Here is a 25,273-nt window from a genome sequence, read left to right as displayed (position 1 = left end):
GTGTTTTGGTCAGAAACGGCGATGTATTAACCACCGGAGATGTGAATCACGATGAATTTTTTCATTCACTCCCTCTCTGATCAGCTTTTCGTTCGCCCCCCTCTCTCTCTTGATTTTCGATCATCGTTGACCCTCTCATTGTATTACGATCACCATTTTATTTATTTTTTTGGTTGGGGTGATGTGCTGTGTGTGTGCGAGTTTGACGGTGAGCTGTGAGTGTGTGTGTATCGGCGGTGTGTGTTTGCGCGCGTCTATGGTGTGGTCTGTCTGGAGTGTCTATGAGCTGTGTAGATGGTCGGGCATATCTTTAATGTAAAAAAAAATGGAAGGGGTTCCCTAGAGTCAGAGGCGGACCTACGTATAGAGTATGGGGTGCATGTGCACCCGCTAGCCTCGAGAAAAACTCTGTATATATAGGTTGTATATATATATATACCAGTGAATTTAACTAAATATATATTGTGCACCCTTAAAGACAACTGATTGTTTTGGTGCAGTGGTTGAACTTGTAGCATAAAATCTCCTTTTGGGGTGGAGGACTTGGGTTCGAAACCCACCCAACTACAATTGTTTTATTGCTCCTTTTTCTAAGTACAATTTGCTGCAGCATTATAGCTACTCTCTCCCCCAGACAACATTGACACATACATTATTTATCTATTTTTAATTTTATTCAAAAAATACAGCCTCTCCTCTAATTTCAAAAGGTAAATTCCCCCTATCTTATACTATATAATGTTTATTTTACTTTTATTTTTTAATCATTGACTTATTTTTTATTTAAAAATTAGCAATTTAAAGTTTGAAATAGGCTTAAATCCAACGTTTTCTCTTAGCAATCATTTAACAAACAAATCTCTCAGATTTTATATTTTTTCAAAAACTTTCTATATTGTTGAAAATATAAAAGTGCATCGAATTCAAGTACGGTGAATAACATTTTTTTGTCATATTAAACCAAATTAATGATATTTAATAATATTAAGTTTTCAAAGAACTATATGTCGAACTTTGGCACTATCAATTATTATGTTTAAATATAAAGGTACACCTGTCAAGCTCAAATACTGGGTTCGCCTCTGCCTAGAGTATGTGGGTTGTGTAATTTTGTGTGTATGAATATGGTGATCCATTTTTCTGTCTCGTTTTTGTGCCCTCTGTATGTATTTTTTGAGGTGAGGTATATATAGTGAAAGGAGAATAAAACGTGGAAAATGGGTAGGGGTAGGGGGTACGTGGGGTATGTGAGGTAGGGTGGTGATGTGTGAAACTTTGATAGGGAGGAGTTGTTTGTTTGTTCAAATTGGAATTATGTGGGAATTTAGGGATAAAATTTGCTTAAAGTTGGTTATAATTTTGTTATTTTAAGGAAAATTTATGGAATGAGGCTGGGGTGTGTGGTAAGATGGAGTAAATGGTAAAAATAATTTTTGGAGGGACAAAATTACCTGTCCACAATGACCAATGTATTCTTGAAGACATAAAGTCATAAACATACACTTATTTAGGAATAAAATCACAATAAAAAAAGAGCACTTATAAAGAAATGAAAGGAATAATGTAGTACACTTAGGAGTCGTTTGGTAGAGTGTATTGAAAAACTAATGCATGTATTAGTTTAATGTGTATTACTAATACCTTGTTTGGTATACATTTGCAACCAATGTATAACTAATGCTTGCATTAGTTATACACTTTGTTGTGTATTGAGGTGTGTATTACTAATACCTTAAAATTCATGATATTAGCAATGCAATGGATCCAATACATGCATTAACATGATGAAAGACACTATTATCCCTCAAAATTATTTTTACATCCTTTTCAATATATATATGGAGGATATTTTTGTATATTTTTTTTTTTTTAGAAATTATTTAATTCATGTCATTTTTAATACATCAAATCAAACACCGCATAAGAAAAATATAAGCATAACTAATGCAAGCATGGCTAACACAAACATTACCAATACAAGCATTACTAACACACCATATCTTGCATTATTCTTATATATTCTACCAAACGACCCCTTAAAGTAATGTTTGAAGAATAAGAAATTAATGCTAACGGTAAAATGTGAAAAATAATTATCTCTTTTTGATATGTCAAAAGTAGCAAATAAAAATAAAAATTCATTTTGAATATAAGTGACAATTAATTTTAAACGAAGAAAGCAGTAATTTTTGAAAAAGTTATTTCTAAGTTCGAACTGATGATACTTCATTGTTATACTTCTTTTGCCTCAATTAAATTGTTCATAAGTTGTAACAGACGTAATAACTAATTAATACCTCCACAAACTATAGTAAGTACTAATAGCAGTTATGAAATCCAGAATCGAAATTAGAAAAAAAAATAAAAATTGAGGCGCAAGTAAAACTAAGGAACCAAAAAAAAAAAAAAAAGACAGCTTATTCAGATCGAATAATATGCATAAATGTTAAAAAACAATTACTCTACAATATTTATAAATCAACAGTATAAACAACAATGAATAACAGATTCAACTTCCAAAGTATCTTTCCCATAGATCACCCATAGTAACTGGGCCCATATTATTTGCTAAACCAAGAGAAATATTATCATAATCAATCTCATCAACTCTTCTAGTTGTCACATTATGAGGGCCCTCTTGTGCATCATTTGCTCCAATTTCCACATGATCAACAAGTCCTGAATTTTGTTTTTCCGCTATGTGAGGACTTTGCTGACACATGTATTCTTGATAAACAATTGCTCGAACCTGATCACTGATACCCTCAACTCCTAGCACCCCTTCTCCCGGTGCCACAATATCTTGAGATGATGATGAAGTAATAGCCTTTAACGTGTCATCAAAATTGTTAGATGTCATCGTATTACTCAACATTGTAGCAGCTTGTAATTCATGGCTAGCATAGAAATAATTCGAATTCATGCCCATGGCTATAGCATGTGGGTGATCACACGTTATGGTTTCGTTCTTAGGCTCGAATTTTCGCTTTGTTGATGGTAGCACTTGTGCTGCTTCTCCATTGTTATGATCAGTCATGACGGGCTTGGACCCAATCAAAGAATCTATTAAGTCCTTTTCCTCGTCCGTTTCTCTTTTGTCCTTAACTTGCCTGTTATAAACTCTGCATACTACGTAATCGTTGAACTGCATTCAACCAACACAAAGTGAAAATAATATCTTAGTGGATACATAAACTATCCAAGATATGAAGTGTCTATTTGATACACAGAGAATAGTTACACAATTTATTAATCAAATATATATAGAGAAAGAACAAGTTGTTATTCTAGTGAACAAAATTTAAATTCACTTAATAATTAATACGTACGTACCGGTTTTTCCTGAGATGGGCAAGACGATGTTGAGGGAGAGTCCACCTTCTTCTGGGCAAGTTCAAACTCGTGCATTATCCAGTTAGTCTTGGGATCCTTTTTGCCTTTAGGGGCTTTAACAAAATAAACAAGTGTGTTCTTTTTACCTAAGTATGAGCTAATATCATTTTTATCAGCATATACATTAGTGAGTTTGCTCGTCATCTTCCAATATCCCTTTCCATCTCTTGTATTTCGGTCTGTCCTTGATCCATTTGGATGTTTTCGTCCTCTGCTTGTGAAGAAATACGTAAATTCCTCTTCCGTACTTATTCCTGTTATCATGACGATAGTATATAATTTCTAGTGGCGTACGCAGAACTTTCATAACTATAAAATGTTACAAGATAAGTAGCATTAGGGTTACGTTCATACTGGCCTAGACGAACCAAACCCAAATAAGTTTCCTTTTTAGCAGCATATATGCATAACTTATTCAAACCTATATTTCTGCAAAATTGTATTTGATCCAATGTCATAATTTAGCTAGTATATGAGTTTTGGTCTAGAGAAGCCTGCAGAGTATAGTTGTCTTTTTGAAGTAGTGGTAACAAAATTGTTACTTGGAGTTCAAAAAAAAAAAGTTCCCTCCCTTATAATTCCAAATTTCATAAGCACAAAATTCTAGCTGCGGTAGCCAACATAAGTACAATACATGGAAGAAGTTCAAGTCATACCTTGAAGGTGATAAGGGTCACATTCGTAGACATCGACCTCGTGTATTATTCCTGGCCAGATAGATTCTCCATTCACCTTACGTCTAAGATAATATTGTAGCAGCTCTGCATCAGTTGGAGCAAACCTAAAACCTGATGGGATATCTTGCTTCCATTGATCATCATAATCCACTTCTTGTTCACCAGACATTATGCTTGCTTTTTGTTGTCCTAGCTAGCTAGCTAATTGTATGATACTATATGATTCGTGTCTTATTTTCTTTTTGTTGGCTTTCTATGTCTTAAATGATTTATTAGTTATTTCTCCATTTATAAATTGGCGGGGTAAACTTTTAGATAATAATTACTATGTGTTTTAGTTGATTTAGGATTCCTAATTATATCATATTTGAGTTCTAAATTTTCCTATTTTTATAGGGTTTAGATAAAAATTGTATCTTTTAACACTAAAGGGAAATTATATTTAAGTAAATTTATCAGGTGAACTAATTGTGTTTGTGTACAAAAAGGATAAAATCTTAAATATATTTGTGATCATGTTGCACGTGTGCTAAGGAAATACGCTGAAACTAATTTTTACAACTTTTTATTACAACTGTAGTAACCCCAGCAAATTAAGTGGGAGGTGATAAAAAAAAATCTTAAATTAAAAATGGTAACAATTTTATCAAAACTTCAATTAAATTCTGATTAAGTTAATTGGAGTGTAAAGCTAAATTTTTAAAAACTTAATAATTTTTTAAGAAGTCCTCCAACACCAAATTTTAAATTTTAGAATTTTCTCTCTTTTCAATTTTCTTTTCTTCTTCTTTCTTTTTTTCTCCAAATTTCGTTATCCCTATCTTCTTCTTCTTCTTCTTCTTATTCTTTTTCTTTCTCTCTCTAGATTTTCCTCTTCCTCCATTGTCTCTTCTTTTTTTTTTTTTTTTTCTCTTTTCATTTTGTTCTTTTTTTTTTTTTTAATCTTCATGGACTATTTTTTTTTTTTTAAATTGAGAACTTTGAAAAAAAATCGATTTCTTGTAAAAAAGAATGAAGAAATAATTCTGAAAATTCAACTACTACGTGAGTTGCTTTAGCAACTATGAGAGTTGTTTCAGCAAGTACTATAGTTACTACATCAGTTACGGTAATTGCTGCTGCAACTACTATTAATTTGTGCAACAACTTCGATTATTATTGCAGCAATTACTATTCGTTGTTGTGTTACAACAATTGTTGTGGTTGTAGTAACTATCGAAGTTGTTGCAGCAACTATTGTTGTATCGAAGTTATTTACTCTTCCATTCACTTTTCTTGCCAAATCAACATTTTGAAGTAATTTCCATGGATAGTCACTAAGGGTGGCAGCGGACTGAAGTTAATCTGGTTCCGGTCCGTTTCCGATCATGGTCCGGTCCGGTAACGCAACGGTACCGGTTTGTACCGGTATACCGGTACCAAACGATCCGAAATACGGTACCGGTGTGGAGGGGCATTTTTTTTCGGTAGTTTCGGTTCCGGTTCAGGTGCCAGTTGGCCGGATCCAGTCCGGCACCGACCGGTGCATGTTAATTTTTTTTTTTTTTTGGCCGTTGTTGACCGTTGTAAAATAGCTGTTGGAGGGGGCAACGGCTATTTTGTGCCTCCCCCTCCCAATTAGTCAACTACACCATTAATTTTCTACTATAAATATCCTTTTAAATCAATTTTTTTTTTCTCACAAATTTCTCAATTTCTCATACTCTTTAAATCTTAAATCTTAATAATCTCATACTCTCTAAATCTTAAATCTTAATATTCTCATACTCAATATTTATAATTTTTGTATTAATTGGAGTTGTGGATTTTTTTAAAGATCCTACAAGCTTCAATTATCATATTTCAATTACGACATTTGGTATACGTTTGCTTTTACGCAGACGTTCGGTATATTCATTCCAACTTTAATCTCTATATTTTTTATTTTTAATATCTATATTTGTTTACTTACAGTCTTACGTTTATTTTTTGATTTATAATATTTATATTGCTTGTTTTAACATTTTAATTATATTTAAATTTAATTATGGATGCAAATAAATGTAGTGGTAAGAGACCAATCTTTGGTAAGGTTTTTCGTAGAAATAAAAAAAATAATGCTACTACTAGTTCATTATCGCCTAGATTTAATGAAAATTCTTTATCACAACTTAATGGTTTTGATGTTGGTGCCGGTATGGAATTAGACCATGAGACACTAAGTGGGCGTTACAATAATTTTGAGGAAGACTTACCGGAAGAAGATGATATAGAAGTACAAGAGTTAGGTGAAACCCCTACCCCTACTAGTCCGGTTACGGAAATACCAAAAGACGATGATGTACTTCCCCCTTTACCAGAATTTAGTAGGGCCAAAGGTACTGAACGTCCTAAACGGTCTTTAGTTTGGCAATTTATGAGTCAATATAAGGAAAAAAATACTGCTACTTGCAATAAATGTAAGAGAGTTATGAAATATTTGAATGGGGGAAAAATGGTGGGACAGGGTTGCTTACTACGCATTTGAGGAAATGTAATACAGAATTTATTCATCTAGAAAATGAGGCTAAGGCAAAAAAAAAGGTGGTACACCATTGACGGAAGAATCTGTGGGAGTTAATATGATTCAAACGCGTTTAGATAAGTTTAATCCAGCTAACTCAAGTTTTACATTGACATATAATGAAGATGTAGATAGAGAAGAACTAGCGAAAATGGTTGCTGTTATGAGATTGTCATTCAGTTTTCCTTCGCATCCCGATTTTATTCATTATATTCAACGAGTATATAATCCTTCTTTCAAAGGTTTTTCACGAAATACAATTAAAAATGATATTTTTAAATTTCAAGGTGAACATTGTCATTTTCTTCGTTGCTTATTTAGTAAATTTGATGGTAGAGTATCTATTACTTCTGATATGGGTTGTAGTATTATCGGTAATGATTATTTTACTGTCACGGTTCATTGGATTGATCACCATTGGAACATGCAAAAAAGAATTATTGCTTATAAATATGTTGACGAAACTAAAATCGGTAAATATATATCTTTTACAATAGCGGAATGCTTAAAATATTTTAGACTTATTGATAAAACTATGACATGTAAATTAGATAATGCTTCTAATAATTTGAAAGTCATTGATTTTTTAAATACTAGACTATATCCCATGGATAATGATTATTTTCATGTTAGATGTACTACACATATTTTAAATTTGATAGTAAATCATGGTGTTGAGTTATTTGGAGATGATTGTTATAAGGTTCGCATTGCATGTAGTTTTATTTTTATTTTTTTTTTAAAAAAAAGTCTATAATAGATGATTTTAAATATCAATGTAAAAACTGTGACCTTCCATATAGAGAAGTCCAAGAAAATTCCTACTAGATGGAATTCTTTGTATCAAATGCTTGAAGTTACTAGTGTGTATCGTGAACCTGTACAATTAGTTTATAATTCGCTTAATACGACTAATGATTTAAGGCTAGGTTCTGATGATTGGATTGAAGTAGAAGAACTTTGTAAATTTTTGAAAACTTTTTATCAAGTTACGAACACAGTATCTGCACAATATACTCCAACTATTTCTTCCGTTTTAGTAAATATTACTGCTATTTCTAAAGTACTTGCTAATTATAAAAAAAATTTCCTTACAAAGAGGCAATTGACGCTATGGTTGACAAATTTAAAAAATATTTTTTTTCGATTCCACAAATTTATTTGACAGCTACTTTATTCAACCCATTTTACAAAGAACATGGTGTAATTATGATGGTTCAAAACATTTACACCAATTTAGAAACTGAACCTCATGAAAGGTCATCGGTGGAAACGTGTTGTGCTAGCATAGTAACTAAAGCCAAGAGTTTATATAACATGTATCAAGTTATGGAACATAATATTGCGCCAGTCGAACCTCCTACTTTTAGATATAGATATGATGATTTAGATGATGAGATGAGTGAAGAACTTGGTCTTCAATAATGTAGCAGTAATGATTTTGATTCCTATATTTCTCAGGATCGGGGATGTATTAGAGATGCAAATGGACAACAACAACTTTTAGGATGGTGGAAGACCCGTACCAGACAATTTTCAAAACTATCAAAGGTGGTTCGAGATTTGCTAGCAAGTCAAGCTTCTTTAGTCGCATCGGAACAAGCTTTTAGTGCAGGAAGATTTATGATTGGAGATCATCGATATTAGTTGGCGAAGGATAGTTTGAAAATTTCGATATTATTTAGAGATTGGATTAATGCCGAAAGAAGAAATTTTGGGCTCCCAAATTACCTCCCCAGATTGAAGACGAAATAAATGAAATATTTGAGGAGAATAGTGATGATGGAATGGAAGCAATGGAAGAACAAGGAAAAAGACCAATTCCGGAAAATATAGAAATAGATAACTTACGTATAGAATATTATGGACATTATAGATATTAAGATTCTAGAGTACAGATCTAATTCAAACAGAACCCTTCCTAGAATGTGGCTGCGTAGATTAGATTCTCTTTTAATATTTATAATAAATGTACAACGTAATGTATTAAATTTGAATAAATATAAATTTTTCTAAGGTTATGTAATAAAAAGTTAATGTTATGAGTTAAACTTATAACTATTTTAAAAATTATATATCAAGTTGATGTTAACTTTTTTTAGAATAACTTTATAATTATATTAATAAAATAATTTAAATTATTAAAATAATCATATACTTTTAATTTTTTTAAAGTTAAAAAGTAAATGTTATAACTATACATACATTCTTTTATTTTAAAAGTCATAACATTAATAAAAAATTAAACAAACACTGAGATGCAAACAGTAAAACGTCGAAACTCCGATTTTCGTATCGGTCCGACACGGTACCGCACCGGTGACAACTGGACCGGGGTGGAAGGACCATATTTTTCAGTGGTACCGGTTCTGGTTGTACCGATTCCGGTATAATACATCAGACATTCTTTTCGGTACCGGATCCGATTCCGATAAAATCATTCCGGTTGTTCCGTTCCAGTCCGTTGCCGGGTTTAATAGTCACCCATATTTTCACAATTGCCTACAAATATCACTTTTGTTTCTTTTTGGACAAGAGTATCACCTAACTATCTCTATTTTCCTCAAAAAATACTTAGCATTTTAAAAACATTCTTCTCTCCTACTTGACATGCCATGTTGTTAAAAAGACAAGAAAATATAAATTACGTAATATTTTTTTTTCAAGAATTTGTAAAAGAATTCACCGATAATCTAATTCTCTACAAGTTTTTCAACCAAACTAATTCGATGAAAAACATACAAATTTTTCCATAAAACTAAATTTGAAGGAGAAAATCTTAGAATTTTTTTTTTGTCCAGTAAAATTCAATAGAAAAATCTTAAAGGTAATTATCATCTGAAAATTTTAATTTGTATGTAGATCACCAGCAAAATTTTAAGCAAGACCTTTTTGATAAAAAGATAATAACAAATGAATTCTTCTTGTGGATTTTTCCCAAGTAAATTTCATAAACAAATTAAGTAAATCCGCAAAGTTAACATAGGCAAAAACTTTCGAAATTTATTATTTTCAATTTTCATTTTAGTTTTTATTTCTACTATACCATATTTTATCTTATTATATAATTAAACGTCAATTTATATCCTTTCCTCATACTAAACTCACCAAAAGCAAACGATAATTGGTTGGGTACTATTTCAAATATTCATTTGTAATATTAGATTATTTTGTTAATAATTTTTTAAAAAATTTAATTTGTTTCATGACTAAATAATTTTTCTTTCCTTCAAAAATAGTATATTTAGTACGTATATGAAAATCTGAAAGCCATCATTTTCATTTCTTTTACATTTTAAGAATCACTTAGTATATGAAATAAATAACAAAAAAATATTAAATTAGTACCAATTCATATAAATACCATGAGTTTTAAAAATATTATTAAGTGATGAAATAAATAAATTTAAGAAAATTTGAATACCACATAAAGTAATTCAATCCTTTACATTTAGTTTATGTGCACACACACATCAACTACTTCATCGATGAGTAATGTGCATATCAATACCAGAGGAATTATTTTCTTTAAAGTTGTGTGATTATCTAATATTTTTATCATGTGATATAATTTTTCTCATATCGAATTATAAAGAATAAATATAATTTATTTTCTATTTTGTAAGAAAGACAAAATAAATATATAATTTAAAGTATATAATTAAATTATTTTTCAATAATAAATATATCATGTGTATTTATTTTTTAAAAGAAATAAGATCAAATTTTATTTAAATAAATTTGATAATTTAAATAGATCTATTTCTTATATATAAAAAAGAAATTTTAATGACATGACATGCAAACTAGAAGAGAAGAAATCTTTTTGAAGTGTCAAGTATTTTTTGAGTAAAATAGGGATAGTTGGGTTATATTCTTGTCCTAAAAGAAATAAAAGTGATATTTGCAGGCAGTTGGAAAAATATAGGTGACTATCCATGTAATAGATATCAATTTTAAGCAATTGAGGTGTCTGATAGCTACAAGTTTTAATTGTGGGGTTCAAGTGAAATTTTAAAACATGTTTAGAATCCTATAGATGACTTGAGGCTTCATATTTTGTTTGTAAAGAAGTTTTGTAAAAATAATCCCATCGCTACATATCCGAAAGAATGAAAGAATAACACTCATATAATATTGAAAGTTATGTCAAATGAGGCATAATATTGGCAATATAGTTGCTATTCATTCACTATTTTGTTTAATTGCTTACAAATTTTATCAGATTAATAAATCTTGCGTTGTTCACAAATATGACGAGTGCACATAACATTTGGCACCGTATATTTCTTCCTTCTATATACCTATCTTGTTAAGATATTCACAAAATACTTTTGAATCGACAAAAATCATATCTTGTTTACAAATTATAATAGGTGGACAATAGATTTTCATTCTACATATTAGATTTGTTAAATTGTTCATAAGTCGTGTCAGATTGAAGAATTTTTGCCTAGTCCATAAGTTATGTCAGATGGAGCATAACTTTGATACTACTTTCTTTTTACGTGCCCATGTCGTTAAATTATTCACAAATCTTACATGTATTACTTCTGAAATTGGTTTAAAAGAATAAGCCCAATCCCAAATTACTAGAATTATTCCCAAGGTATAAGAATAAGAAATTTATAACAGTATTAATATTGATAAATAAGAACAACAAACAATAAAGTCGTTGTAGTATAGTGGTAAGTATACCCGCCTGTCACGTGGGTGACCCGTGTTCGATCCCCGGCAACGGCGATTAGAATAATTTTTAATTCTTTCCGCTTTTAAATTTTCAACCGCTATTCTGCCCTCCTGTTTTCGGGATAGAATGGGTGAAGACTGTAGAGTACAATCAAAAAATGGTTAATTTGACCATTACTCCTAAACTGATACTTAAGAAAAATTTGAAAAAAAGAACATGTAAAATATTTATAAACTGATACTTAAGAAATGTTTGAAAAAACAAAAAACACTGTAAAATATTTATAAGAATTAACATTGTAAAAAGAAGATTTTGAAAAAGTTATTCACATTTTGTTGTTGTTCGTATGATTCTTTCTTCAAATATAAGCCTACTTACTGAAGGTTTCTCACGGTAACAAGTAGAACAATATTTAAATTGAGCAACCCTGAAATATTGAATCACTAATCAAGAACAAACCAATTTTGAATATCCAGTTGTGATGTATTAATCTGCCTAACACCTAACACAAACTTATCATATTCATTACTTGGGAGTTAATAACTTAACTTTGGATTTTTATTCCAGAAAGTCACTTAACTTTAGTTTTTACTCAGAAAGTCACCCAACTATCATGTTTTTACTCGGAAAGTCACTCAACATATTCAATTATTTTTTTAAATAAAATTTGTTTATGTGAAATTTCTATTTAAATTATAATTCTAAAAAACAAAAAGTATATTTTAATGACTCTTTTATCCTTATTTCCCTAAATTTAATATCTCCCCTCCTCTTTCTCATTTTTCTTCTACTTCTCGCATATTGTAATTAATTCAACATTAAATATGTTTAATAAAATATCAAATGGTCACATTAAAATTTAACAATAAACAAAGAATTAAAATTACAATTATTTTGTGCTGCCTTTTCAATCCTTGTTTCAACTTTTTTTTTTTCTATCTGATATTGATGTTCATATTGAAATCTAATTAAATTTAAATTTACATATTATATAGCTTATTATAAATGCGACGCTCTCAACGATACAACCCCTCCCCCTTCCTGTTTTCACTCTAAAGATGTCCTTTTTTATAAATGTCTTTACTATATGTATGAAAAAAAATACTATACTATATGTATTTGTATGATGAGTTAGGAATTTTATACCCATAGCTAAATATTATGAGTAATATACCTACGTTATAGGGATTCACTATATGTATGCAATAACTATGTACACGTGACTTTTAGTAATAAATGAGTTAAATTACGTATCATTTAGTTATATTTCATCATATTAATATAGTTTATATTAATAATTTTTTATCATTTGATTATTGTAAAATATAATTTGTTCTTTTAATATTTTACTTGGCATATTTAATGTTGAATCAATTACAATATGTGAGAAGGAGAAGAAAAATGAGAAAGGAAAATTAATTTATGGAATAAGGATAAAAAGGTTATTAAGAGATAATTTTTTATTTTTCTGAATTTTGCATTTATGTAATAATTTAAATAAGTAAATGTTATTTAAAAAAATGATTAAATAGTTTGAGTGACTTTCTGAGTAAAAATACTAAAGTTGAGTGACTTTTGAAGTAAAGATCAAAGTTGAGTGACTTTTTGTAACGCCCCGAATCTGGTACCCGGAACGCTACACGGTGCTCATGACCCCGAAGGACCACCAAGCTAACCCATGACTGATATCTGTACCTGAACACTGCATAATATATTGTATAAATGCGGAAACATGAATTGAAAGGCCTTAAAGTTCAAAACTGAAACATAACAGATAAATCATAACATATGGATGGGGTATGAAAACCCAAACACCGAAATAACTGTCTGAACATGATAGTCTAAAAAGCCTCTAACTGACTGAACTATTTGAATAAGGAGTTGATGGGACATGTCCCCAACTAATAAATTAATTAATGAGATAATAAAGAAATGGTCATGTCCTTGAAGGATGAGGACTTACTGCTATCTCTAATTGCTGAGACTGGAATGCTACTGATGCTCTGGAGCTTGTGCTTATGAACCTAGAGTATAAAACACCATAGCGCAAATGCGTCAGTACTTTGAATGTACTGGTATGCATGAAAGGTAGGCTGAATGTAAAGGGTCACATACATGAACTATACTAACTGACTGGACAACATGAACGTGAGAATACATGCATGAATACATAGTAACTGTAACTGAGTTCATAATAACATGATTACTGAATTTGAGTACTGATAACATGAGATACTGATAACTGTATAACTGAAATAATTGATACTGAGCGACTATATCTGACAGTCATGAATTTTGTAGAACTATCTGAGTTCTATTACTGAGACTGAATGATTGTATCTGACAGTCCTGATTTCTGTAGTTGAAACTGTGGGAAGTAGTTATCTAACCGACATGCCCCAAATAACGCATTATAGCTGAGTTGGGGTCCAATCTGTAATTCCAATATGAAGGGTATCAATACCGCGCCACTGATAAGGACAATCTGTGAGTAACTCTCATATAGCAGGTAACTCTAGTGAGAACGGTAGGAACCCTCACATAACAGGTTAAACCACCTCATTTACCCTTCTATAGCAGGCTATAATGGCTCAACCTATGCTGGCTACATAGTTCTGGAACGCAAGGATTGCTTCTAAGAATCACACCCTCATATAACAGGTGAGTTCCCATCCTTGGGTTCACTCGGTGCTAATTCCTACTCCCATCTGAATAGACACTGAACATGTATTACTGAACTGAATTAACCGAGTTCCGTTGACTGACGGAATAGTACTGAGATTATTGTATTACTGAGATTTCCTGAGTCACATGACTGACTGAGTTCTATGGATCATGGCTTGACTGAGGATATCGGAAAAACATGATACCAACTCTAGGCACACAACTATTATTTTCGTTGAGAAACTGACAAAGCATGACTTTCTTGAATACATGACTAACATCAACAATCCATAATTCATTGAGTAAGATATTTCATCAAACATTTGACGTGCATAAACTTGTACATGAATGGGAATTTCATATTATCATACTAGTATGACACCTTTCTTTCATATAGACATTTAATCAAACACATGGGGAGCATACTTTGGTTATAAAATCATCAACACATCTAATAATAATGGATACAACAATCAACTTGTAATTTGAAGGGGGTTTATCATGGTTATTATACAAATCATCACATACTAGGGTCAATCATTGAAATATGTAATTTAAAACATGAATCAAAACCACACAACATCATGGACATGAATTTCAATTCAATTTAAATCATGAACATTCACAAATACCCAAATCTTAGATTTTTAAAAGAGATTCTTGAGCTTCATGGGTGAAAGGGACCCATGAATCAACACATGACATACCTTGATTGTGAGTTTCTTGAAGATCTTGGACTTGAAGAACTTGAATTTCTTGGTTTCTTGAAGAAGGATTTGGATCTTGTTCTTGGGGTTTATCTTTGAAAGAAAACCCCTAATTTGATGTTGTGAATGAATAAAGAACTTATGATCTTGGTCTGATATAATTAGGGGTTAAAACGGGTGAAAAAAGACTCAAATACCCTTTAAAAATGACTTAAAATTCACTGAACGGGACTTGCGACGGCTTGTGCGACGGTCCATCACTGGCTCGACGGTCCATCGTTTCGACTGTCATACGTGGACCAAAAAAAAGACTCACTGCCTTATAGCGATGGCTTGGGCGATGGTCCATCGCAAGTTCGACGGTCCGTCAACCTGTCCGTCGCACCTTATCTACAAGGTTGACTTACTGCCTTGGCTGTGAAGGTCTAGGTGACGGTCCGTCGCTAGATCGACGGTCCGTCAACCTGGCCATTGCACCTAGGCGATTCTGACAGCTCTAAGTAAAACGTCTATAACTTTTTACTCCGATACCGGATTTGGACGAAATTTGTATCGTTGGAAAGCTAATTCAATTTTTCACATGATAAAAAGTAAAAATCTTAAGAATTCCACGTGTACAAAAATGGATTCATATTTCAAAGTAAGTTTCTAACATTCTTAGGACGATTTCAAGCTAGGTAGAAGTACGGGGTATTACACTTTTCGAAATAAAAGTCCAAAGTTGAGAGACCATTTGAGCTATTAACTTCATTACTTGGGAGTTGGGATTCCAGGGATTGACTCAAGGTTAGTTACTCGAACACCCTTTGTCGACAAATTACATTGTGCATATAAAAAATAATAATGTGCATATAGGTCAAAAGTAACTTTTTAGAGATATATATCCTCAAGTTTTGAGCAACTGCAACAAAATTCACAGATTATAATTCTCTAGAATCCTTTGTTAGCACATTTACAGTGTATGCCTCCAGAAATATAGAATCTAACCCGCATGTGGTGAGCTTGGAGAGGAAGGTAGAGTTGTAGAAGATCCGGCATGAATAGCATAGTGGACAACAGAGAGTACTATTTTGGAATAATGTAGGCCATTGCATTCGTAAACTCTAGGCCTATTAGTTGATCATTAAGCAGGAAGCTAAATAACTCAATAAGTTGGTTACAACAAAAACATGCCCAGTAAAATATTGTTTCGGGTACACAATCTGTATTTTGGCAAAACAAGAACTCAAAACCAAAATAAGCCAAAAAATTTAAAAAGTGACCAAAATAGGCCATCTATTTAAAAAGTTACCAAAATAGGCTAAACATAATAATTTATTACGTTTTTCACTTTTTTCTTAACGGTCAACTAACGGAGTTGACTTTTTAAAAAACGTAAGAATTTCTTACGTTTTACATATTTTTGACAAAATGTAAGAAATTATTACGTTTTGTCAGAAAAATATGTAAAACGTAAGAAATTCTTACGTTTTACATGAAAACCGAGGTAAGAGAAAGATAGTGATTAGTCAAATCAGTAATAAAAGTTACTTTTTTGAAAAGAGTGCCAAAACGTAATAAATAAATACGAAGTATACTTTTTTTGACAAAACGTACAATTTTCTTATGTTTTACACTTAGAAGACGTGGTCCCCCACCCCCACCTTTTCCACTTCTTTTACATCATTGTGGTCCCTACCCCCCACTTCTTTTCTCTATCTTCTTACTTTATGTTAATAATTTCTTACACTTTTAGTTACGCTTGTTTTTGTAATATTACTTTCTATTGATATTTGAGTATTACTTTACCTATCCTATTTTTGTTTTTATTTGTTAACAAGTATAGGTTGAGATGATCACGTTTCGATAATATTCCAAAATTAGTCATGCACGTTATTCATGATTGGGTGTTGAGCTTTGTATATACCAAATCTCCCTCTATTCTCTCTATTTTTTTTTTGGCTACACTATTGTTGCAAATTGTAGTTTCCGATTAGTGTTTCGATTAGAATATTGAGGAGACTTACATGCCCAAATATGTTTTTTATTATAATTAATGAAGTAAAAAATCACAATTTAATTTAGAGGTGTATAAAAATCATACTGATAATAATGTTATTGATTTATCGTTATTTTTTTAATTATTTTTTTTAAATTATGTTATTTGTTCGATTTTGATTTTTTTATTGGTAAACCGATAACCTAATAAGATTATACTAAATAATTATTTTACACCCTATATATATATATATATATATATATATATATATATATATATATATATGTATATATATATATATTTAGATAAGTCATTTTTTGGTTGCAACTAAGATTTTGTTGCAACTAAAAATTGATAACCAGTATAACTATAAATAATAGAAGTTTTCATCTTTTTATAGAGAAGCCAACAATAACCAAGAAATATTAGAAGTATAACTAGAAATATATTGCTTTAATCAGCAAAGAAATCTAACTAGATTCGTCAAAATACACCATCTTATCAAACTAATGCACCATTACATACGCAAACATCAATTTCAATTTAATGACACAAAACGTAAATGAACATCATCACATTACATATGAAACTAATCCTGAAAATTTACTAATCCTGAAAATTTACTTCAATAGCATTTTGCCTTTCAACTCTTTTTTTGTTTATTGGTTTTCTTCAACAAATTCAAGATCACAATATTGGCTTGATGTGGAAATTCTGGATCATACCAATCAAAAAAATTGCAACTAGTTTGAAATAGAGACTGCAATTCATAAAAAAGAAAGTGATAAAATTTATGTGCTGCAGAACATAAAAAACAATATACGAGAGGATATAAAAATTACATACACCGTAATTCATAAAATATTTTTTGTGTTTGATTATTATTTATGTTTGTAGGTCTTTACCACAAAATGAGATGAATATTACTCCAAGTTATGGACAAGATCATTATTTTGGATAGATTTCACAGTTCGGATCGATGAAAAATATTGAAACATTCTCTAATGTGCATGTGTCGTCTAGTTTTGGTGCAATTGACTATTGTCGGTACGTTCACCAATTGAAGTTTAATTTGAGTAGTTTTAATTAATGTGATAAACATATATATTTATATGTTTTATTTTTCATATTTAGGGTAAATATTACGCAAGATCAACCCAATGTTCCTGTGAATATCGACTATGTTGATCAACCAAATTATCGATCAAGCTCACAGAGTGATTGTGATTATTTACCTAACGCTGATGAATCTGAAGATGAACTCCAATTTGTAGCATCATCGAGTGATGATGAATTTATGAATCCCAATCGCTCAGCAAGACCAATGTCCATTAGTCCTACTCATGTTGAAGAATCTTTGCCCCCACAAAATTGATAGTTAGTAGTCAGATCACTTTCAGTGCATATTCCTGAATTTTATCATCGCAAAGTTTCTTTTCTTGACCACTCTTTAGATGGTCCAGATGTGTTTATAAATACTAACGGTGATAAATGTACATCACATGGTACGTGGCATCAACCACAAAATTTTATGAACAATAATTTTTATATTGAATAAGGCATGTTGTTCAAGTAAAAAAAGGAGGTGCAAAGAGTGTTTAATATTTCACATTATTACAAGTGGGCGAGAGAGTACTATGTTAATAAGTCGACAAAAACGTCATGGCGAATTTGTTATAGGCGTGTAGATCAAGGGTGTGAATTTAAGGCCACTACATATAAGTCCAAAAAGACTAATATGTGGATAATCGGGACGTACCATGATGAACACACGTGTAATATGGGTTCGTGTCGTGAAGGCCACTTTAACTTAAATGTCGAGATGATTGCTTCCGTTCTCCTAACCGATATAGAAAAAATGTCAAGGTATTATTTTATGATTGAGTTGTTTTTTACTTCAGTAAAGGAATATGTATTTGTGTTTGAAAATTATTATGATTTGAACATGTCAGGTTTCCTATCAAAGACTGTCAAACAACTGTTCTTAAAGTATATGGTAAAATGGTAAGTAGAAGAAAGACCTATCTCGAACGCAAGCGTGCTTTTGAAAAAAGGTATGGTACTTGTGAAGGCTCTTTCAATCAGTTGCCGAGGTACATGCACGTGTTGAAATACTACAATCCAGGCACTATTGTGAAATGGAAGTTGGAGCGGCATGATGATGTTGATGAACCGATATTCAACTATGTGTTTTGGACTTTCAAGCCATGTGTTGATGGATTTTTTGCTATTGTCCCGTGATATTAATTGATGGAACACATGTGTACGGTAAATGAGACATCAAAATATTGATTGCAGTTGGAATGGATGGTAAGAACTCAATTTTTCCTTGGCCTTTGATATAGCTGCGAATGAGAGCAAAGAGACGTGGACTTTATTTTTGGATCATTTGCATCAGCATGTTGTCTGGAATCATAGAGGCATAACATTATTATCGGATAGGCATCAGGGAATACTGTCAACTCTATGTAGCTCACCTAATTGGCAGACCCCATTTGCTTACCATCAATATTGTTTAAGCCATTTGCTTACCATCAATATTGTTTAAGGCATCTCAAGGCTAATTTTCAAAGGCAATTTAAAAATTCTACTCTAAACAATTTTCTGTGGGCAATTGCAACACATCATCAGGAGAAATCTTTTTTGAAAAAAATGCAGGAGATTAAAGAGATTAGTATGGAAGCCTATGCATGGTTAATGAGGTTTGATCTTGACAAATGGACAATGCACAAAGATAATGGTAGAAGATGGGGCATGATGACAACAAATAGCTCTGAGTCCTTCAATGGAATCCTAAAGTCCACAAGGGGACTACCAGTTACCGCGATGGTAAGATTTACTTATAAACAGGTTATGGGCCGATTTATTACAAGATCAGCTTATGCTATGCGGTTAATATCAAAAAGTCAGAAATGGATGCCAAACTCATTCAAACATTTTGAGGATAATCGTATAAAATTAAAGGTCCACACCCTCATCAACTATCACTAGCAAAGAGATAATATATTCAAGGTGCTGACATGTACGTACCGTGGCCGTGGTGGTAATAAGCACATCGTTAATGCGTCGCAAGGAATATGTCAATGTGATAAATGGCAATCATATCACCTTCTATGTTCTCATTCCATTAAAGGCTTTGACCATTTTGGGTACCAAGAATGGGATCATATTGCACAGGTATATAGTTTGTGCAACTATCAGAAAGCCTACTCCGGATAATTTAATTCACTCGATGATGAGGTGTATTGGCCTTCAAGTCCTTTTACTATGATAGCGAACAAAAGATTTCTACAAAAATTAAACTCCAAAAAAATAACTCGCATACATAATGAAATGGACGTTACAGCAAGTATGCTCTCTCGAAAGTGCTCATTGTGCAAACATACTGGTCATGATAAGCACAATTGTCCCTCGTGATATTGCAACGCTAGTTCATCTCGAGTTAGAAATACCTCATGTGGTGGTAGTTGATTTTAGTGTACAATTTTTCATTATTTGTTGAGTGCATTGTTAGTCCTAATGTATGAACGTTTTTTCTCATGTATGTGAAAAATTTATTTTTTGAGTAGTTTTTATTTTTGTGCTTATAAAAAGCTATTTTATGATCAACAATTTTTTCATACTAATCATTCATGCAGAGTTTCTGCAACAAAATCGACGTCATCATCGTCACAAATATTTATATTTGAATCCTCACTTGTTTTTGGCATAGACTCATCACAAACACTTAACTGATTTAGATTAATCATACAAAATTTTATCAGAAAAACTAATAATAGTTGTTCTTTAGATGTATCACCCAATACCTGAATTCCTAGGTGCAACAAGTACAGAAAATTAGGATTAACCTTGCCAGACCTGAGAGTTTGCACAAAATTGATCCGGTTTAATCACACAGTAGATAAAAAATACTACTGCAATAGACTTTTAAGATAACCTACTCATACATATGTAGATGTTCTTATAATGTGTTTGAAAACATTAACATAACATCCAGTAGACTACAAACAACAAATAGTAGTCAAAAGGCAACAACAAGAAGTGAAACCTGAAGTTGCAGCTGAAGTTGCTTCAGATATTCAATGGCTTCATCAAGCATAGATGACTTTTCAGTCTGTGAAATAAATAAAGCTCTAATATGATAGCAAAGAAAAACCAATACACAAAAAAAATACTCAAAGGCTGAGGTATTGAAGAATACTTTGTTAGAATTTGGAATTAGGGTTTGTAATGCTTCCAGTTTCTCATTGATCCTACTCCTCCCTTGCCACACACAAAAAAAAACCTTTTGTATAGTTCTCAAACATCTATATAATTCAATTTAGCTTCAAAAATTAGTCAAGCTGACTCTCAATGGCAAACATGACAAGTAAAATTGAACGAAGTGAGTATCAAGGTGGATGCAAAAGAAATTATATTTTCCTAAACCACAATTCCAAAATCTTAATCACATCAAGAAAACCAGATCCAACTATAAGTTCTTAGGAGGTCAACATTAAATGATTCAAAAGAATTTAGCAAATAAATTTTCCTTAACCTAAGAACATAAAAATTAAACCTTCTCTATAACTAATCCCCTCCCTCTCACATGCCCATGGGATGGAAGTATGACATGGGAGACAACACAGGGTAACAAATATGAATGCTTTAGCACATATAGCCCTTTGTCCCTCTCGTGCCTCCAAGAGTGAATATCTTGAGCATGGAGGTCCAAGACTATATATATGATCATAGCATTAATGATATCTACACACACAACATTACTTAAGGAAATGAATAAATTAGTAATGCTGCAGAATAGGAGGTCAGTCAAATGCTACCAAATTAAAAGTTTAAGGAAACATTTTCAAATTATGTTTATGAAGCGAAGATACACTTTTGAGTTTCTAACTTGCTGGAAAAGTGACAGGTTAAAAAAGAACCCACAAAAATCATACTTGCGATGATGCTTGGAAATAAGGCTAGAAACAAAAGACAAAATAAATGGAAAAGTGATTCTTCAATACCCATCAAACAATTAGAGTACCTACGGAAGAATACTATGTTCCACAACCTTTTGGCTTGCGTAGAATATCCAAAGGAAGAAATCCATCGCCATCCTTCTTCATCTTAGTTGGATGAATCTCTTTCCCTTTCCTTTTTCCCTCATAACAGGCACTTTCGGCTCGGAGGGTAGGCTATGTATGCATGTATTGTAATGAACTCGTCTTCATTCGAAGATGGGATTACTTATGAAGAACTGTCAATCGGAACAAAGAAAGTAATAACAATATTTATATTAGTAGGCCGATATTAATGTTAACACAAAAAATTAACAGTATTAACATAGTAAATTAAACTTGTGTATTTAAGGGACCTCCAATAGCTGCCGGTAGCATCGCACTCTGACTTGTCAAACTAAGCATATTCGTAAAGGAAATAGGACAAGAAATTTGAAGCTAATAACTAAATTAAACAAAAGTTAACTGAAACGGCTCAACATTATCTATTAAGGCAATATAGAATGAACTAATAATTATTACAATAAAAAATAAGTATACCTGCATGTCATTAGGAGGTCTGACCTATGTGGGGAGGATATCACCCTGGCTTGTTTCTCCGTCTTGGCAAGTGGATGTAGGAAAAGACATACTATCAAGCTAATAACAAAATTAACAAAAATTTAAGTGTATATTATAAAGAATATATATAAAACAAAGAAGTTTGAACTATAAAATTAAGTTAAGATGTGTCTCAACGTGAAATCTACTAGATGTCAGCCTATCATAACCCAGCAATGCCTCCAAGATACGACCAGACATCGACACATCAAACATCTCTTTTGTATTACTAAACAGAGAATTAGTTTTATCGGTAAAAATAGTATGTTGTGTGAATGTTTGCCCAACATTTTGTGTACCAGAGGGGCCCTATAACAAGATACACGCCATTATGACATAATAATAATACATAACTATTTAGTTAGGAATAATAATGTATTACTTACCAGCATATCCAGTTCATAACCATCGCCTATAGCTGATCCATAACTAAGACGAACTGCCTCCATATCTCACCTAGGTCTTCCATCTACAAGTTAAGATGGTAGTTTCATTGGCCTAATGCTGTAGAGTCTGGCCATGTCTGGAATGGCCTCAGATGGAATGATAGGAGTATACAGTGATGGCTCATTAAATAATTCATGTACAATTACATTGCGGGGTCGTCCCATTGGATGACCACGTCCTCGACCTCTACCTCGGCCTTCACTATGTCCCTGAGCATTTACATTATAATAAAATAATTCTGCATCACAAAATGGCCCATCTGGCGGTATGGCATCGCGAGCCTCCTCAAATGTCTGCTTTACGATACTCTCTATTTTATGTCCCTACAATGCATGCGCATGATCCTTTTCAATTCTAACAAAATCTTTAGAATTTTGTGAAGTCCCCTTGATAACACAACAACAATACCGGCAGAAGGAACAAATCCAATTGTGTAATTTTCCTGTAGATAAAGGTAGAGATAAGAAGATTATAAAATCATCGTATATTACAATGATCTAGAAATTACTTTTTATGGGTCGTCCCTTGAAGTCCTTTAGAAAATCCAAACTTCAAAATGAAGATGTTAATTTATGCTTATTTATCTAACATAAATCAAACAAATATAAACTCTTACATCATATAAATATGTTTTGTTATAGAAAAATTATAAATTTATGAGTACCTTGATAGCAGGGTTGCCTATCAGCAACTGTCCGTGCTTCAAAAACCACAGTGCATAATTTCCCAGGACAGTACTATTGACCGTCACAATTAATTTTTCATATTGATCCCTCCAATGAGCAAAATAACTACCTAATAGGTCAATCACTGACTGATCCACCCTAGTACGCAGATCAACTTTAAAGTGCTTGGGTTTCCACTCTGCGGGCTGGGGTATGTGCTGAGGTAGACCAAATTATTGCATCACCCTATCAGGCATGTGGCACTCACCTATCAATAAGAAAAGCAAAGGCACTTATGCAGTCCATACACACTGATTAATCTTGGAACACCGGGGCAGTATATGGAATAACACATCGTATGGTGTCCACAAAAACTATGTTACATAACAACAATTAGATGGATTAATAAGAGCAATCATAAGCTTTAACAACCACCTCAACATATGCTTGTTAACAACCACCTCAACATACAGATAGTTAAATGAATTAATAAGAGCAATCATATCCTTCTTATGCATCATGCAACCATAGGATTTAACCATTACATTAAAAGTTTTTGAACATTACAATAACTAATTTTTATACTTGCAACTTACAACAAAAGTAACAAGCAATCACAATAATTAGCAACTTCAAATATTCTTATATAAATTTACTTGTCTTACTAGCATACAAACATCACTATCACTTATATCACAAGGTTTACTTTATTACTTTATTTATGGTCCCACTTGAGTGAATCATAACAACTAATAATATACATGATAATTATACTAAAGGCCTTCTAGTACATTAATCTACTAACATCTCATATTTAGCATGAGTTAGTAAGACTTATTTGTGCCTCCGTCATGTGATCTATCTGATCTCTAATAGCGATAAGAGTGTGATGTGACTTGGTGTTTCTTTCAACGCCCCTTGTCCCTCTCGTGGCATATGGCAGGATTGCATTATCATCCTCCGTCTCACATAGTCCTAGCTGTAGAGGCAATATTCTCTCCCAACACCATACCTTAAAGTGGAAAAATAAATTAATTAACAAATCATTCACATATTACATTTGAACACTATTAAAACATAAGTCATTTAATTACCTGAATAAGTGGAAGATATCCGTATAGAACAACTGTATGTTTATATGACGTGCAACACAGTGACCTGTATAAGTAGGCCAATACTGCACTGCCTCTACTATAGCTACTAACATCTCCAATGGGGTCTAGGAATGCCAAAAAATATAGCCTAATAAAGATGCCCAAAGAGTTTGGGAATAACATACCCCTAAGAATCACCAGTATATATAATTGGGCAATCTTCTCAACCCTGTCAACTGGGGTATCATCTCCAATGGATTCGGTTTATAACTCATCTTTAATAAATTTGGTTAGATTCATCAAACTCATAAAACTCCTGCCTTTAGTGGGCCCAACATATCTCGTGATTGCTTGTATGATACAAGTACGATCGTGATTGTGGACCAATATGTAAAGACTCAAGATTGGGAGGCTTCCCAACCAATTCAACAAGCTTTGAAGTGTATATAACAATTCTCAATACTCCAAAGACATCCAATATACACACTCCAAGGCCTCCCCTTTGTCTTAGCTCATAAAGGGCATTCTAGTCATTTTGTATTAAGTTGAAACCTAGGCTATAAATAGAACATGTTAGGTCATTTGTCATAAGTTAGATGATAATTTGAGAGCTCTTTGAGAGTGTTCATACAAGTGTGGATATCACTTGTGACAAGTGTGGAATCACTTGTGTTGGTTGCTTGTTTTGAAACGTTGGTTGCTTGGGAATTCCATTCCCTTGAGGTTACCGTAAGAACTTGATGTTATTTGTATGAATTCTTGGGTCTTAGTGTTCAATATACACTTTGGTTCATAGTGTTTGTGCATTGTGTGTCA

General features: G+C 32.2%; 3 protein-coding genes and 1 non-coding gene across 4 annotated transcripts in view; 2 read left to right on the top strand and 2 right to left on the bottom strand.

Moving 5' to 3' along the window:
* Positions 1-2,509: 2,509 nt before the first annotated feature.
* Positions 2,510-4,239, bottom strand: LOC107873943 (NAC domain-containing protein 83-like). The gene is made up of 3 exons (XM_016720863.2): positions 4,050-4,239; positions 3,334-3,647; positions 2,510-3,145 (listed from the first exon to the last, which is right to left on the bottom strand). Exons 1-3 carry the CDS (start codon positions 4,237-4,239, stop codon positions 2,510-2,512), a joined length of 1,140 nt encoding a protein of 379 aa, XP_016576349.1.
* Positions 4,240-11,283: 7,044 nt separating this feature from the next.
* TRNAD-GUC lies at positions 11,284-11,355 on the top strand. Its single transcript has one exon. It is a non-coding gene; the product is annotated as a tRNA-Asp (tRNA).
* A 7,076-nt stretch (positions 11,356-18,431) lies between these two features.
* On the top strand, positions 18,432-18,892 carry LOC124899600. Its single transcript, XM_047414535.1, has 2 exons — positions 18,432-18,517; positions 18,604-18,892. Exons 1-2 carry the CDS (start codon positions 18,432-18,434, stop codon positions 18,890-18,892), a joined length of 375 nt encoding a protein of 124 aa, XP_047270491.1.
* A 3,835-nt stretch (positions 18,893-22,727) lies between these two features.
* LOC124899599 overlaps positions 22,728-25,273 on the bottom strand; it is a 23,060-nt gene continuing 20,514 nt past the window's right edge. The window contains exon 3 of the mRNA XM_047414534.1: positions 22,728-23,021. Coding sequence (XP_047270490.1) covers positions 22,728-23,021 — 294 coding nt within the window. The remainder of the gene's footprint in view (positions 23,022-25,273) is intronic.

The sequence above is a fragment of the Capsicum annuum genome, chromosome 6, assembly GCF_002878395.1.
Source record: "Capsicum annuum cultivar UCD-10X-F1 chromosome 6, UCD10Xv1.1, whole genome shotgun sequence".
Taxonomy (NCBI): Eukaryota; Viridiplantae; Streptophyta; class Magnoliopsida; order Solanales; family Solanaceae; genus Capsicum; species Capsicum annuum.
The sequence above is the reverse complement of the archived record's forward strand: the minus strand, read 5'-3'. Positions and strand labels throughout refer to the sequence as shown.

What these genes read in the sequence shown, in the direction of transcription:
- LOC107873943 (XM_016720863.2), bottom strand. Translation starts at nt 4,239, where the DNA reads ATGTCTGGTGAACAAGAAGTGGATTATGATGATCAATGGAAGCAAGAT. An exon ending in TGACCCTTATCACCTTCAAG is followed by an intron (nt 3,648 to 4,049) that starts GTATGACTTGAA and finishes TCATGATAACAG; the next exon opens with GAATAAGTACGGAAGAGGAA. An exon ending in GCCCATCTCAGGAAAAACCG is followed by an intron (nt 3,146 to 3,333) that starts GTACGTACGTAT and finishes GGTTGAATGCAG; the next exon opens with TTCAACGATTACGTAGTATG.
- LOC124899600 (XM_047414535.1), top strand. Translation starts at nt 18,432, where the DNA reads ATGGGTTCGTGTCGTGAAGGCCACTTTAACTTAAATGTCGAGATGATT. An exon ending in GATATAGAAAAAATGTCAAG is followed by an intron (nt 18,518 to 18,603) that starts GTATTATTTTAT and finishes TGAACATGTCAG; the next exon opens with GTTTCCTATCAAAGACTGTC.